General features: G+C 39.7%; 1 protein-coding gene and 1 pseudogene across 17 annotated transcripts in view; both read right to left on the bottom strand.

Moving 5' to 3' along the window:
• The window catches only part of VPS13B (vacuolar protein sorting 13 homolog B), a 779033-nt gene that overhangs the window by 728874 nt on the left and 32450 nt on the right, over positions 1-17709 (bottom strand). For all 17 annotated transcript variants that reach the window (XM_089336373.1, XM_089336374.1, XM_051844658.3 and 14 more), the window contains exon 4: positions 8404-8524. In XM_089336373.1, the coding sequence (XP_089192499.1) occupies positions 8404-8524 (121 nt within the window). The remainder of the gene's footprint in view (positions 1-8403; positions 8525-17709) is intronic.
• On the bottom strand, positions 16663-17347 carry LOC138849948 (peptidyl-prolyl cis-trans isomerase-like 1 pseudogene; annotated as a pseudogene).

Genomic DNA, 17709 nt, shown 5'->3' with positions numbered 1-17709 from the left:
AGAAGAAACTACTTAGTTGAAAGGCAGAGTTACAGTGTGAGAAGGAGACAGAGATCTTCCATATACTGGTTTACTCTCCAAATGGCCAAAATGGCCAAGATGAAACCAGGAGCTTCATCCAGATCTCCCATGTGGGTACAGCGGCCCCAGCACTTGGGCCATGTTCTCCTGCTTTCCCAGGCCCTTTAAAGTAGGGAGATGGATCAGAACTGGATCAGAAGTGGAGCAGCCAGGACTCGAACCGACACCCATGCGGGATGCTGGTGGGACTAGCAGTGAATTAACACAATACACCACAATGCCAGTCCCAGGAAAACGATTTCTTGATAAATGCTCTTAGCCTTACCTAGGAGGCTAAAATTGTTTCAAAGTAAACACTTTCTTAAAAGGCTAAGAATAATAAGTAAGCTTTATTGTCAAAGCTTGCATAGAGGTCCAATAAAACACAAATTAAAAAGCATTCATCAGATTTGATAACTAATACTTCAAGGCAGCTACTGTATGAGCTAAAGAAAACAGCTGTGAATTGAAGATATTATCAGTATTAAAGATGGCCACAAAAGCTCTACACAACTAAATAAGGAGAAGAAAATCAATTAAAGTATTGGTGAAGATGACACAAAATCATCATTTCACAAAAATCATTTTATAGAAAATCCAAATGCATAAATTACTATTCTGTAGATTGATAACATTTTTCTCCTAAGGAAATAAACACAGGTATGTGCCAAGATTTACCTACCCTTATGTTTGCTAAGCATTTTACAAAACTGAAAATGGCAAACAAGCTAAATATCAAATAAAAATGGGTTCACTAAATATAATATAGAACAGATATATAATGGAATACATGCTAGTGATTAAAATAACATTGTAAAAAATATGAACATCCTGGAAAAATGCTGCTGGCGTAACATCAAATAGAAAATGGAAGTTACAAAAGAAAACGTGTGTGTGTGTACAGAAAAAAAAGAGCCTCCACAAGGTCACATACCCAAATCCTAAATGTTAGCAGGTTCTGATTCTGGGTAAAATAAAGTAAGCATCCCACCCCAATAAGAGGAACAAGGTCTGATGTTCTATCACATAGCAGGGTGACTATCATTAATAATAATGTGCATCAAAGCAGCTAGAAGAGGGGATCTTTTAATGTTCTCCCCACAAAGAAATAATAAATGCTTGGGGCGATGGATATGTTAATTACTCTAATTTCATCTCATACTGTATATATGCATCAATATATTATAAACCATAAATATGTATAATTATATATTAAAAATAAAACAGTATAAGCATTTAGCCTAGCAATGAAGGCACTAGTTAAAGACCCTCACTCATATCCCCCATCAGAGCACCTGGGTTCAATATCAAGCTTCTGCTCCTGACTCCATCTTCCTATTAATGCAAGCCCTCGCAGGCACTGGAGATGATGGTTCAAGTAATTTGGTTCCTACTACCACATGGGAGATCTGGCATGCATTTCCAGTCCTTAGATGTTTGGAGAGTGAACCAGTGTATGGAAATGTTCTCTTTTTTTTTTTTTTTTTAATCATTAAACTCAAAAACTTGGAGAAAATTATGAAATAGCTACTTCAGGACTCTGAAAACTAAACCACAGGGACTGGCATTGCGGTATAGCAGGCAAAGCCACACCTGCAACACCAGCATCCCGACCCAAATGCTGGCTGCTCCACTTTTGATCCAGCTTCCCTGCTGATGACCTGGGAAAACAGCAGAGAATGGCCCAAATGCTTGGGCTCCTGCCACCCACGCAGGAGACCCAGAAGATGCTTCTGGCTTTGGACTAGCCCAGCCCTGGCTGTTGCAGTCATTTGGGGAGTGAACCAATAGATGGAAGATCTCTGTCTCTCTCTCTCTCTGTAACTCTCTTTAAAATAAACTCTCTCTTAAAATAAACTCTTAAACTCTCTCTTAAAATAAATTAAGTCTTTAAAAAAAAAGACAGAAGAGGAGAAGAACAAATAAACAGAGCTTACAAAGGAAAAACAAAAGAAAATGGTGGACATAAATTCAAACATATCAATAAATAATTGTAATTTAATTGCATTTTGATCAAAAATGAGGATTCACTGAAATTTGTCAAATTTCCTTTTTGAACAAATGTTTGTCAATGTGTGCGCTAAACAACATGCACTGTCTTCCATGCTGAGTGCAGATTCACATGTATCTACTGAAACAATCTAAGTAATTCTAATACGCAAGATCTAATTTGGGACTTGTTTTTCCTATTTGGCTAGGTTGTTAGGTACATAAAAGTTACTGTATATTCTTTGGAGGAATCTACTTTTAATTAAAATTTAGTATCTCAATTACTTATATCCATTAAGTGCTTTTTGCCTTAAGTTTTATCTTGGCTCACAGTTTTTTTTAAAGATTTTATTTATTCATTTGAGAGGTGGAGTTACAGAGAGAGGGAGAGACAAAAATGTATTCCATCCAAGGGTTCACTCCCCAAATGGCCGCAACAAAGCTGGGCCTATCAGAATCCAGGAGCCAGGAGCTTCTCCCTGTTCCCAGGTACAGGGGCCTAAGCACTAAACAGAGAGCTGGATCAGAAGAGGAACAGCCAGGACCCAAACCAGCGCGCATACAGGATGCCGGCACACAGGATGCTTAGCCTAGTACATTACAGCACTGGCCCCACTGGCTCATATGTTTATATTTAGATTATAATTTACTTTTGCCTATTATTTGTCTGCTATGTCATTTCTCATCCTTTAATTCTTCATCTGTTATGCCTCTGTTTTACATGAATGTTGTAGGAGTCATACATACCAATCAAAACCACTTCTTCCTTTAGTACTCCCCCAAAAATAGTAATCATGGTTTCATTAGTGCTGCTCTTCCTCTGGCTTTGCATTAGTTTACAGAAGTCTCCTATCCTAAACAGTAAGTTCTTTAAGGGCAAAGACAGTCTTCCACAAGCTGTTCTAGAAAATTCTCATTCACCTTCTGTTAAGTGTGAAATTCAATATAACTAGAACTAAATAACTGCTCATTATCACCTTTGTCATAATAAAAAAAATTTAGGTATTTTGAAGCAGACGGTATTTAAAAATGGATTGAGGGCCTGGCATTCAGCATGGCAGTATAGATGCTGCTGGGATACCACATTCCATATCAGAGTGTCTGGATTTAAGTTCCAATTCCAGATTCTTACTAATGCATGCCCTGGGAGGCAGCAGATGATGTTGGTACTTGGTCCCTGCCACACAACTGAAAATGTGGATGGAGTTCTAGACTCCTATGCTTTGGCTTGGCCTAACCTAAACGTGGGTGTAGCAGGCATTTGGGGAGTAACCAATGGATGCAAGATCTCCTCTTTCTTATTCTCTTGCTCTCTTTTGCTCTCCATTTCAAATAAATAAAAAACTTCAAATAAATAAAAAAATTTCAAAAAGCTCTTGTGCTCTATTGCAAGGTAGGGTGACTATAAATAATGGTAGCATAAAGTATATTTCCTTTTTTAAAAAGGATAAAGGATCTTAAATGTTTTCAGCATAAATAAAGTTTGAGAAGATATGTTCTCCCTGATAGGCTATTATACAATATATACATGTATCAAAACATCTCATGGAACCCCATAAATATGTACAATTTTTATGTGCAGTTGAAAGTTTTTATAAAACACTAAAATGTTAAAGCATAAAAAAATAAATAAGTTCTGCATTATTTTTTTATCATTCACCACAGAGTTTTTATTGCTTTTAGATGTTCTAGAAAGGAAAAGCTTTTAAATTCTTGTACTCTTAAGGCAAAGAAGAAACGTGTATACTATCTTCTGTAATGTTACACTGTACTTCTCAGCTCAGGCTCTTCCACAGTCAAACAATTACAATATTCTTAAATCATTTGACACTATTAAACTTCTTTCAGGATTTTTTCAAAATATTAAGCCCTAAAAGCCCAAGATCGAAAGCATTTAAGCACATGTACACATGCAAACAATATTGTCTTTCACAGTCAATATTTTCTACAAGAAAAATATCTAAATAATTAACTAATTTAATAATAACTCCATATGTATATACCAAAATACCAGAGTCCTCCACTTTCTCATTTACACCAAGTTTCCTCTTTCAGAGGCTTAAGTTGGGGCTTATGTTTGGACTCCAGAAAATATGTGAATACACTAAAGTCAGACACAAATTATGAATCTGCATTTGCAGGTTTATGATTCTTCTAACAGACTTTCAAAGATCCATGACTTTAAAAAACATTGGCTGTTAGACCAGAAAGTCTGAGACAGCTTCTTACTGCAAATGTCATAGAGTCTATCTAAGCCTGAGGAAAATATTGTCTGACTTTGTACAACTGAGTAAACAAGTAAATGCCTGTTATGAACCAGACATTATATTTGATCAGGGACTAGACAAACAAGTCTTGTGCCATCTGGTTTCATAAAGTTTTATTGGAACACAGCCATGTTCATTAGTCTATCAAATGCCTATGGCTGGTTTCTCACTACAAAGAGTAAAATACCTGGATCTGAAAATATGCAGAGGCTGGCACTGGGCAAAAAAGGTTAAAGCCCTGGTTTGTAGCACTGGCATCCTATATGTGCACCAGTTCGGATAACGGCTGTTTCACTCCCAATCCAGCTCTCTGCTGTGCCCTGAGAAGGCAGTGGAAGATGTCCCAAGTCCTTGGGCACCTGTACCTGCACGGGAGACCAGTACAGCTGTTATAGCCATCTGGGGAGTGAACCAGCGGATGGAAAAATCTCTCTCTCTGCCTCTACCTCTCTGTAACTCTGAGGGAGAGAAGGGTGGAGGGAGGGAAGAGGAGAAGAGAGGAGGGGAGAGGGGAGAGGAAGGAGGGGAGAGGGAAAAGGGAGGGAGGGAGGGAGGGAGGGAGGAAATGTGGAGCTAAAAATCCTAAAATATTTATTAACTGGCTATTTACTGAAAATGTTTGCTACCTCCCTGTGCGAGATGAAGATCGAAGTTGACTAAGTTACAACTTCTGACCAACAAAGTAAATAAATTTTAATTATATCCTAAGTATTCCCACTGAAATGTGTATGTGTGCACTGCATTGTAGACATACACATATTCTGAGTCAAGGAGTAAGGAGAAGAAAGAAAATGGAAGAGATTAAATCCAACAGCTTCCAAGAGGAAGCTAATACAACAAACATCAAATTTATCTCTGACCTCTCTAGCAAACAAGACATTTTAAAAAAAATCAGTAACTTTTTAATAAGAAAAAAGTTAATTAAAACATACCCCAAAAAATTAAAGAATAATATCATTTAAGGTCATTTTAGAGGAAAGGCAGAAGCAGCCCACAAATCAGTTAATAATGTCTTTGATTAAAGTCAAAGGCTATATAACTCAGAGTACATAACTGAACATTCTATCTGACTTAGAAGTGTTCTCATTTTATACTGAGACAAAATGCATTGAAAACTGAGGAAAACATGAACAGATGGATAAATAAACAGCCTTAAATTCTCTCTAAATAAAAAATTATCATCAAATACTGTTGCTAAGCTCACATTGCAAATCATTTTATTTTTATCAGTAACAGAAAGTCTTGGCTTATATATCAATAATTTAAAGAAAATGTGAGGCCGGCACCGCGGCTCACTAGGCTAATCCTCCACCTTGCAACGCCAGCACACCGGGTTCTAGTCCCAGTCAGGGCGCCGGATTCGGTCCCGGTTGCCCCTCTTCCAGGCCAGCTCTCTGCTGTGGCCAGGGAGTGCAGTGGAGGATGGCCCAAGTACTTGGGCCCTGCACCCCATGGGAGACCAGGAGAAGTACCTGGCTCCTGCCATCGGATCAGCGCGGTGCGCCGGCTGTAGGGCGCCAGCCGCAGCGGCCATTGGAGGGTAAACCAATGGCAAAGGAAGACCTTTCTCTCTGTCTCTCTCTCTCACTGTCCACTCTGCCTGTCCAAAAAATTTTAAAAAAAATGTGTATGCTTCAAATCAGTTAAATTCAAAGTCGTTGGAATTTCTCCCAGTAAGAAATACTACTTCACAAGTATGAACAGGAACATGCACATACACAAGTTTCTAGAAATGTTATTTCACTACATGCTAATATGCTTCGAGAGTTTCTATTCTATGCCATACATTTTTTAAATATTTGCTATGACCCAGTAAATTGCTTTAGCAATGCTGTAATTGGTCAGGATCCACAGACTATTCTAGATACCAAGAAGCAAGATTGCAAAGATGTTAGAAACAGACTCATAAAGAAGCACGTATTCCTCATACAAATAAAGTAAATACCTGTCTACTGGTAACAGCAAAACTTTTATCAAAAATTATCGCTGTGGCCCGGGAGTGCAGTGGAGTATGGCCCAAGTGCCTGGGCCCTGCACCCGCATGGGAGACCAGGAGAAGCACCTGGCTCCTGGCTTCGGATCAGCACAGCACGCTGGCAGCAATGTGCAGGCCGTAGCGGCCACTTGGGGGGGTGAACCAATGGAAAAAGGAAGACCTTTCTCTCTGTCTCTCTCTCTGTCCACTCTGCCTGTCAAAAAAAAAAAAAAAAAAAAGGTAGAGATACAGAGAGAAGGGAAGAGTGAGAGATCTTTCATCCACTGGTTTCACTACCCAAATAAACGCTACAGTGGAGCTGGGCCAGACCGAAGCCCAGGAAACAGGAGCTTCTTCTGGGTCTCCTATCTGGGTGCAGGGGCCCAAGTATTTGGGCCATCTCCTGCTCCTTTTCCAGGGACTCCGACTGGCACCCATATGGGATGCCAACACTGCAGGTGGAGGGTTAACCTTCTACACCACAGTGACATTCCTAGAAATAACTTTTAAAAAAGAATGAAGCTGGCACCGCGGCTCACTAGGCTAATCCTCCACCTTGCAACGCCAGCACACCGGGTTCTAGTCCCGGTCGGGGCGCCAGATTCGGTCCCGGTTGCCCCTCTTCCAGGCCAGCTCTCTGCTGTGGCCAGGGAGTGCAGTGGAGGATGGCCCAAGTACTTGGGCCCTGCACCCCATGGGAGACCAGGAGAAGTACCTGGCTCCTGCCATCGGATCAGCGCGGTGCGCCGGCTGTAGGGCGCCAGCCGCAGCGGCCATTGGAGGGTAAACCAATGGCAAAGGAAGACCTTTCTCTCTGTCTCTCTCTCTCACTGTCCACTCTGCCTGTCCAAAAAAAAAAAAAAAAAAAGAATGACAACTCATGGCTCTTTAGATTTTCGGTATGTATGTCAAGAATTATGTACAAATTGAAATGTGTGATGTGTGTACCGATTCTCAACACCAATAAAATCTCAATTATAGACAAAAAAAGAAAAAGAGGGAATCAGAGAAACAAAGAGATCAATACTTCTGTACTATGAACTAGTATAGGAAGTTCTGAGGAATAAAGAGATTATAAGGACTAGCCCAATATTTGGAGGAGTAAAGGGTTGCTTTAATATTACTTCTGAAATAAGTACAAGCTACAGGTTTAATTTACAATGTAATTTAATTCCCCAGGAATTTTTCCCAAGGAGTTAGTAAGTTTAAAAAATAAAAAAACTTGAAAATTCTGGAACTGTAACAGTACTCTAAAGCAGAACTGGAAATACTTTTTTCTGGCACCCTCTCCAGCTTGTAGCAATTAATCTATCCAAAGCCAGACACATTACCAAGGCCTATTAGGTCGAGTTCTGAAGAACACAAAGCAACAGCATACCATCACTGCGGCACTAGCCATCCATGTTCAAATGAACTGTAACTCAGAACATATATTAGAGAAAGCAGGCCCTACGAAATAGTGGACATAACTTTGGCCTCTGACAATAGATGGCACCAGAAGACTGTCAAAAATTAACTGGGTTAAAACCTTTAATAAACAAAATAAGCTTATGACCACGTCTATTACCTCACAAAATAGAAGTAACCAATAAGTAAAATCAAAAGAGATGCGACTGGTAACTCTAATTGTAAGAAACGTAGTTAATAATGCTTTCGTCACAGAGCCAACAAGTAATGATCATTTTTTCCCCTCATTAACTATTTACCAAGGAACTGTTTTTTGCAAGCCACTGCTGCCCCAAGTGAATAAAAGCATCAAAAAATAAAACAGATAAAATATAAGGTCTCTCCTAGTTAGAAAATCCTGTGACTCAATTAGTGAATTTTAAAGTTTTCAGATACTCTGAACAATCTAGCATCCTTCATTTATCAAGATGCAAGGAGAAGGAACAGATCTTGAGTCTTGGCTTAGAGAGACTGTAAGAAACTCAAAGAACAGCTTACTGCAAAAAATGATCAAAATTTGAATGAAAGCCATTTGTGAAGGGTCTGGACACAACATGTTCTAAAGCTGCACAACATTAAAGAAGCCTGAAAATGCATATTCTACAAAGGACTAAAACAATGCTCAGTAACAACTGACATGCCTTTATCAATCCCACTGGAAGTTACCTGGTGGTAAATCAGGATCTGTAGGCGCAGCCTGCTGAATTCTTCGGGGTTTTATTGATGATTTTGTGCTCTCATTAACACTGCGGTTGGTGGAATTAGAACCACAGCTTTCATGGTCATCCTGTTTTTATTTTAAAGAAAGAAAAAGCAAAGCATCAATCACATTCAAGAACAAGGAAAAGCTTTATTCCCTATATGCAGTTTATGAGTACCCAAGGGAGGTAAAATAGACTTTCTAGTTTTTTAAGCTCTAAAAAACTATATAGGGGCCAGCACTGTGGCGTAGCGGGTAAAGCCACCAGCTGCAGTGCCAGCATCCCAGATGGGTGCTGGTTCCAGACCCAGTTGCTCCACTTCCAATCTAGCTCTCTGGCTATGACCTGGAGAGCAGTGCAGGATGGCCCAAGCTTTCTCAATTTGCATCCTCAAACATCATCTAAAACAGTTTAAAAATATAAATTCTTCATTTCTTCAGCTGGAATCACAATAAACTACTTGGTAATACCCTAAGAATAGTTGTGGTTAGAATTAAAAAAAAAAAAGGCTATCTGATGCAAGCTTTTAAGCAATTTGCGTATTTGAGTATAAAACAAATGAAAAGGGTCTCAAGGTTTTCCTTTATGTGTTGTTTATATGTTGAATTCCTCACTATTCTGTATCGAAGCTAAATTCTTAGTCATTTTTAAAAATCAATCTTAATCATCCTTACACTCAGATATATGGCTTAAGTGGATTTATTTTCATTTTATTCGAAAGACGGAGAAACACAGAGAAATCTTCCATCCACTTATTCACTCCTCAAATGCCTGCAAGTCTGGGGTTATCCAGGTTAAAGTCAGCAGCCTACAACTCTGCCTGGGTCTCCCATGTGGGAGGTAGAGACCGAAGTACTTCAGCATCACCTGCTGCTCCCATGATGCATATTAGCAGGAAGCTGGGTTAGAAGCAGAGGAGGACTCAAACCAGGCACTCGGATATCTTAACTGCTGTGTCAAACACCCACCCCAAAGGTTAAATTAGGTTTTGATAATGGATAACATAAATTTAAATCAAACATATTTTTTGAAATCCATCCCCTTATTTATAAAATGCAAATTAATATACTGTTCCTGTCCTGATTCAACATTTATATAAATGTTCTTATGTCCCAGTTGCTGAATTTACTACACTTAATTAGGTACAATGCCTGTTCCCAAGGATTTCCAAATTTATCAAACATACATACATAACTAGTTCTACAACAACAGCATATTTTTGGTTTGTTGCTAAGAAATAGTAATACAGTGTCATTCTATTTGGAAAAACAAGATAAGGTAAGCCTTAAAACCAAGTATATGGTCTCCAGGAGGACACCAAATGTTCAGTGCACCAGGAGGGCCCAGAGGCCCTGAAATGTGAAGTCACAGCTGTTTCGCAGTGGCTTGTGCAGTAGCACCTGGGTGTGAGCTTGCAGAGTCAAGGACAAGGAGTGGCTCCCAGACACCAAGCCAATCAGTCTACTCAATGACACAAAGATCAAGTCCCTAGAAGAGACCTATCCCTTCTCCATGCCCAATAAAAAATCTGAGATCACTGACTTTTTCCTAGAGGCATCCTTCAAGGTTGAAGTTTCTTTATTATTTCAGTGCCAAAGAAGTCCACGGTGGCCAACAGATGAGGTTCAAAGCATATTTTGCCAATGGGGTTATAATGATAAAGTCAAACTGGCTACTAAGTGCTCCAAGGAGGTAGTTACCAGCATCCTAGGGCTATCATCCCTGCCACATGTCTCCGCTGTGCCAGTGCAGAGAGGCTACTAAGAGAACAAGGTGTAAAGTCTCACACCATGGCTTGCAAGCTGACAGGCCACAGTGGCTCCTGCTGATGCACTCAGCCCCGCTCCCAGAGACTCTGGCATGCACTCAGCTCCTAAACCCCAAAAGATGCTGATGGTGGCTGGCATCCACAACTGCTATACCTTAGCCAGGGATAGCACTGCCACATTAGGCAACTCTTCCAAGGCCACCTGGACAATGACCTACAGTTATCTGAAACTGACTTCTAGAAAAAGACTGTGTCCACCAAGACTCCCTATCAGGAATTCAATCTGACAGTCTTGTTAAGACCCACACCAAAGTCTCTGTGTAGGGGACCCAAACTCCAACTAGGTTTTTATACAAAGAAAATAAAATGAATTAAGCCTGTCTAAAAAAACAAAGAGTAGGAATGTTTTAGGTTAAGACTGGAGCCTAAATAGGAAGGAAAACCATAAGCAAAAACAAAATGATATAACTATAAATAGCACATACAAGGAATGATGATTGAGCAAATGAAGTCAGAGTATAAAAATGTTTAATGATAGAACAAAACCAGAAGGTTAAAGACAGGAACCGGTTCAGTAAAAATGGCATAGTAAGGGCCGGCGCCGCGGCTCACTAGGCTAATCCTCCGCCTAGCGGCGCCGGCACACCGGGTTCTAGTCCCGGTTGGGGCACCGGATTCTGTCCCGGTTGCCCCTCTTCCAGGCCAGCTCTCTGCTATGGCCAGGGAGTGCAGTGGAGGATGGCCCAGGTGCTTGGGCCCTGCACCCCATGGGAGACCAGGAAAAGCACCTGGCTCCTGGCTCCTGGCTCCTGCCATCGGATCAGCGCGGTGCGCCGGCCGCAGCGCGCCGGCCACGGCGGCCATTGGAGGGTGAACCAACGGCAAAAGGAAGACCTTTCTCTCTGTCTCTCTCTCTCACTGTCCACTCTGCCTGTCAAAAAAAAAAAAAAAAAAAATGGCATAGTAAGGCCTATGAAGAAATTATCAGTCTTCGATCAAGTTGACCTGTTACATGATTTGATAATTAGAAGGAAGCTGCCAATATAAGGAAGAGAGGTCATAGTTCTAGTAAAGGGACAGGTGTGGGAACAGTAAATGAGTGAATGCCAAGTTAAAGTGGAATCAGTAAATACAGGTTGCTCATTTAGGGAAACAGGCAATTGAATGAGAAAATAGATGGGGTAGTAATGAAGGAAATGCATCTGGCAACTTACCACCTTTTTAAGAATAAAATAGGGGTAGGCATTGTGGCACAGCAGATAAAGTCGCCACCTGTGATGCTGGCATCCATATGGGTACTAGTTCATGTCCCAGTGCTCCACTTCTGATCAGCTCCCTGTTACCTGCCTGGGAAGAGCAGCAGATGGCGGCCCAAGTGTTTGGGCCCCTGCCACCCATGTGGGAAATACAGATGAAACTCCCTGGCTTTGGCCTAGCCCAGTGCTGGCTGTTGCAGCCATCTGGAGAGTGAACCAGTGGACAGAAGATCTCTCTCTCTCTGTGTCTCTTCATCTAAGTCTGACTTTCAAAATAAATCTTAAAAAATAAATATAATACCATATTTATGCTGGAAAAAAGATGGAGATGTGGAATGGGAGCACAAACGTACCTACACAAAGGGTAACTAACAGTGCACTGTGCACCATTAATTCCATTAATCAATAACACCACTTTATAATATTTATAACGAAGTCAAATTTAGTTCTTTTATATTAGAGCAAATAAAAAGAATATTAAATTTCCTAATCTGATACTACAGGCTAGTAAGAACAATGATAAAACCCAATTAAAAACCAAAAATTCTATCCAGCACCATATTACAAAATAAACAATAAAAGGTGAAATCCCATACTGCATATGGCTTCAGATGCTGTTATACACTGGGGGAAAAAAAACTTGAAACTGAATACAAGCAAAAAGTAAAATATTTAATATCATAAACAAAGAAATTTTTCACATGAACTTATGTTCATTTTAAGTTATTGCAAAACAAACATCAGAGTTTCATTCCACAAAACAATTTCATTATTCAATCTTTTGATTATATTTTCTGTTATTTGAGGAATGAGATAGTTTTTAAGTATTAAAGGACTACTACTGTGAATAAAACTTTACTGTAATTACTTCTAGTTGAACTTATTTCCATAGAAATATTTGTGGTCATACACTTCTGCACGTTAACATTAAAAGCACACTATTAATTTTTAAAACATGTGGTTGCTTTGCTCAAAAGTCCAGAAGTAAAACATGTTCATTAAAGAGATGTGAAAAAGTTCCAAGTGAACTGCCAAAACTAGCATAATTATGAAAGCATTTGACACTGAAACCAACTGAAATCACATACTGTATATAGATTACAGTGATGTCATAATAAACATTCCAGCCAAAATGCACTGAAACTACAGCAGTCTAATAAATCTGGCATACATAAGATGACAAACATTTTACAGCAAAAGAAGGAATATGTTATTTTTGTTTGATTTTTTAAAAGTTATTACCAGCAAAAAAGGGTAAGGTAGACTAAATATGAGTTTTCAAGTTAAAAAAAAAAAAGTGAATAAAGCTTCTTCGACAAGCTACACATTTTTATTATTCCAAAGAAAATATCTGGAAATTATTTGCTGAAACAAAATTTATAATAAACCTGAAATTCTGGTATAGTTACAAAATTAGCATTATTTAGGGCACTCATAAGAATATACACCAACAAATAAACATTATCAAATGTGTAAACCTTTCTTAATCACAGTTGAGAAATTACTACCACATCTATTTACCAAAAAATTCTTTTGATGATATGAATTTGTTTTCATTTAATTACATTTTAATTCTATCCATCACAAGTAAGCTTCAATTCAAATCCTGTCCAGCGTTGTGATATAGTGGATAAAGCCACCACATGCAGCACTGGCACCATATGGGTGCCGGTTCAGGTCCCAGCTGCTCCACTTCCGATCCAGCTCCCTGCTAGTATGCCTGGGAGAGCAGTAGAGGATGGCACAAGTGGTTGGGCCCCTGCATCCACATGGGAGACCCAGAAGAAGCCCCTGGCTCCTGGTTTCAGATCAGCCCAGTTCTGGCCAGCTGTCGCAGCCATTTGAGGAGTGAACCCGCAGATGAAAGTATCTCTCCCCTCTCTCTGTCTCTCTCTCTCTCTCTAACTCTGCCTTTCAGATAAATAAATCTTTTAAAAAATAAAGTAAAATAAGATTATAATATTTACCACTTAAACTAGAATTACTTATATCATTGGTTTTGAACTCATCTTCTTTCAGCCAGCAGGTACCATTTTGGACTATTATACATTTTTCCTTCATTCAATTACTAAGAAAAGAAACCCTGTTCTCAAATACACTAGTTAAAATATTTTGAGATAATTTTAACCAACACATTACAGTTGTATCTTTCTTATTTAAGTTGCAATTTTTCCAAAATTTCTGGCAAGTATATTTCATGGCAAAAGAATGTTTTCTCTTGGGGACCACATAGCTATTTCTGAAAATACTGCCCTTTGCTCCTCATGAAACAAGCAAGAATGTCATTTCCTTACAAAAGTTCCTAACAGAAGGAAAATGTGACAAACACTGTATGTAAATAGATCCGTTACTTTCATACTGACAGACCATGGGTTCATGTTGCATGCTTTTCCCCTCAGCCCTTATAGGGCTCATCTACTAAAACTTAAAAACCATCAACTCCAGATTTACAACGCTGTGAATAAGACAGAGGACAAAACTTAAAACAAGTAGCTGAAACATTCCACCTCCTTGTTTAAAAACAGAGCAATAGGTTAAGATACAAAAAAGAACTGAAGAATGAAAAACTGAATGATGGAAGTAAGAGTACCTTACCCTCTTCAAACTTCTGGCAACAAACTTGGCAAGCAGAAAGGACTAAGACTCTTCTAGCAGCTTTGGCCACTAAAAAGACTGCTGAAACAGTCAAAGGGGGCTGGGAAATGAACTCTTATGAGGCTCTAAGGGAATAGTCACCTCTATCCTCTCCATTAGCAAGTATAGAGGCAACTGTCAGATGCCATCGAGAATAAAAGTAACATGGCACTTCGGAAAGTCAAAGAGGCAAATGTACTCACTCAGAAGTATGCTTTGAGAACATGAAAAGTGAAAGTGAAAACATATTAACTACCCTAAGAGTAATATTAATAAACTTAATGTTAGTTGTTCCTACGGTATGACTGCACCCCTAAACTTTCATATGCTGAAAACTTAATCCCCAAAATCATAAAAAATGGTATTTAAAGATGGACCCTTTAAGAGGTAATAGTAGATGAAGTCATGAAGGGCCCCCCACCCCACTAATGGCATGAGTGGCTTTATAAAAAGAGACTTGCACTAGCATATTGCTTTGCCTCACCATGTGATGACGCTCTCTGAAATGTTAGCAGGCAGCAAAAAGGTGCTCCACTGATGTCAAGCAGATGATGGTGCTAAGCTCTTGGAATTCCCTGACACAAAAAGCATGAGCCAAATAAACGTCTATTCTTTATAAATTACCAGGCATTGGGTATTTTGTTTGAGCAACAGAAAACAAAGATAGTTACTCAAGCATGCTTAAATGAAGGAGGAATGCGCAGCATCAATCTCTTAACCTGTCAACTATAGCCTAGAGAAAACATTACTTCTATCTTTTCTCTCATCAAGAGTGGGGAGGAGTTATGATAGGCTGACAGAGCTGCCCCTCCTTTGTAGTTCTTTTACCTGACCATCTCAAAAGGAGGATTAATTATAATCTTACTGAACCAAAGCTGAATATTCATCAGGTCACATTTTAATAATAGAGATAACTGGGTGCTAGTACTATGTATGCTGCAGTAGGTTAAGCCAACAACTGCAAGGCCAGCATCCCTCACATCACGGTTCTGGTCAATGTCTTGGCTGCTCTGCTTCCAATCCAGCTTCCTGCTAATATGCCAAGGAAGGCAGCAGAAGATGTTCAAGTGCTTGGGCCCTTACCATACATATGAGAGACCCAGAAAGAGTTCCCCGCTTTGGGCTGGTCCTGACCTGGCTTTTGCCAGCATTTGAGGATGAACCAGAGAAGGAAGATCTTTAAAAAAAAAAAAAGAGAGAGAGAGATTTGTTGATTTGAAAGGCAGAGTTACAGCGAGAGAGACAGCAAGAGAGAGATCTTCCACCCACTTGTTCTCTCTACAAATGGCTGAAAAAGCCAAGACTGGGCCAGGCCAAAGCCAAGAGCCAGGAATTCCATCTGAGTCTCACATATAGGTGCAGGGAGCCAAGCATTGGGGCCATCTTTCACTGCTTTCCCAGGTGCATCAGCAGGGAGCTGAACTGAAAGTAAAGCAACAGGGATTGCAACTGACATCCACATGGGATGTCAGTGTTGCAGGTGGCAGCTTAACTTGTTATGACATACTGCCAGCCCAAGATCTTTTTCTGTCACTCTGCCTTTCAAGTAAATAAATCTAAAAAAAAAAAGGGGGGGGGGGACATATGGTAGAGTCCAGAACATCAGTCCAAGAAATTTAACCATTATTTTATATATTGACAAGTCAATGAAATTTATGAACACAATTACAAGATGGATTTCTTCATTCAGCAGTAAGAATTTTCTTCTTACATGACAACAAGCGAAGCAGATATCAAAAATTAGTAATTATAAAAGTTTAGAAACTGAATGACAAGGGAAGCTGTAACTAAGGTTTTTTTTTTTTTAATGTTAGCACCTGAAATTCAACAAAACACAAATTCTGCAACTGATTCAGCTCCTTTCCCCCTACTTCCTCATCCCCCTCTCCCCAAAAAATCCCCATGTCCTTTATGCTATAAATCAACCAACAACACTACCACCTTCTTAGTCTCAAGAAAGTGGAATATGATCTTACTTTTGTATCTGATCTAGCTGGAAAATTATTCTAGTGAGTTTTACAAATTTTAGGGTAGAAAAATTAATGCCTAACCATGAATCTTTTTTTTCCCCAACCATCAATGGCATTTATTTTGTAAGTTTATATGTATTATATAGGTATTAACTTCCTTGTCCCTAGTCCTTCCCTTAAAATCTAAAAAAAATTTTTAAGAAAACAAAACAATGTATATAAAAAAAACTTCATCTAATTTCTTTAAAGTCTTACATTAAAAAAAAAACTTAAGAGGAGCTTCTTTATCAAAGAACTGCTTTTTAAGGAAAATTCAGTCTGGCCTTGTGCTCACTATAGATTTTTATTCCTTCTTGGGGAAAAAAGTGGTCAATGTCTCTTCCTTTTAATAAAATCACTTCTTAATTATTACACATTATCATTCCTCATTTGACACTTTTTTTTTTTTTTGACATTTATGCAAAGGCCCTGTCAGCCCAGGTGTTGGGAAGGATAAAGAGCATCATACTGCCAGAGTGCATTTCTATCCCTAACTCAGCCAGGACCCGGAGCTTCCCTAACTCCATAATACATAAGGCCAAAATGAGGTATAGAGTTGTGTGTCATTCTAGGTCGTGTGGAAGCTGGTGGGTACAGGCCCTCCCTCAAGACCTGGGTGTGCCCAGAAGGGCAGAGAATCTATCCAGAAGAGTGTGCCTTAATGATTTTCACATCATCCACAAGGCGGTCCTGGAAATTGGTTGCCACCATTCCTACTCAATCCACCATCCCTGGCACACTTGGCCAAACACAGTGTGTTTGCCATCAATCCAGTGGATGAGACTGAAAGTCACAAAGAACTGGCGGCCGTTGCTCTCTAGTCCTGCACTGGCCACTGTGAGAATCCAGCACCACTGAATTTCCAGTCTGGATGAAGTTCACCTTCAAACTGTTTACCATAGATCGATGTACCACCTCACTGGGTCACCTCAGTCTTTGCAGATTCTGTGGAATTTGGTGCCACTGTGGTAACCTTGTGGAGCCAACTCAGCAAAGTTCTTATGGGTTTTTGGAGCATGCTTCCAGTATAGATCCAGCACAATGTTGCCCATAGTGGTCTCCAAGTAAACGCTGGGTGGCTAACAGGAGTCTGGGGGAATCGCCATCATGGTAAACCTGGCAGAATCCTTTTCTACCTGACCATGAGTCATCTAGGATGACAATACTCACTAAGCTCCAGACTACTCAAGAAAAGACTAATCAAATTTTTTAAGAAATTTTAAAAAAAGGATCCTTTTCATTTTTTGTCCTGATTTTTATTTGAGAGGCAAAGAGACAGACAGACAGACAGCATCTAGTGGTTCACTCTCCAAAATGTCAGAAGCCAGAAGCCAAATCCAAGTCTCCCAGATGGATGGCAGAGACTCAACCACTTGAGCCATCACCTGCTATCTCTCAGGACATTCACTAGCAGGAAGCTGGAATCAGGAGCAGAGCCAGAACTTGAACACAGGCATTCCAATGAAGACCTAAGTTTTATCTTTATATACAGGATATAAAGATAATTGAAAATGAATCTTGATGTGAATGGAATGGGAGAAGGAGCAGGAGATGGGAGGGGTTCGGGTGGGAAGGAAGCTATGGGGGAGAAAAGCCATTGTAAT

This window comes from Oryctolagus cuniculus, chromosome 6 (genome assembly GCF_051225735.1).
Source record: "Oryctolagus cuniculus isolate XC-2025 breed Fujian yellow rabbit chromosome 6, ASM5122573v1, whole genome shotgun sequence".
Lineage (NCBI taxonomy): Eukaryota > Metazoa > Chordata > Mammalia > Lagomorpha > Leporidae > Oryctolagus > Oryctolagus cuniculus.
The sequence above is the reverse complement of the archived record's forward strand: the minus strand, read 5'-3'. Positions and strand labels throughout refer to the sequence as shown.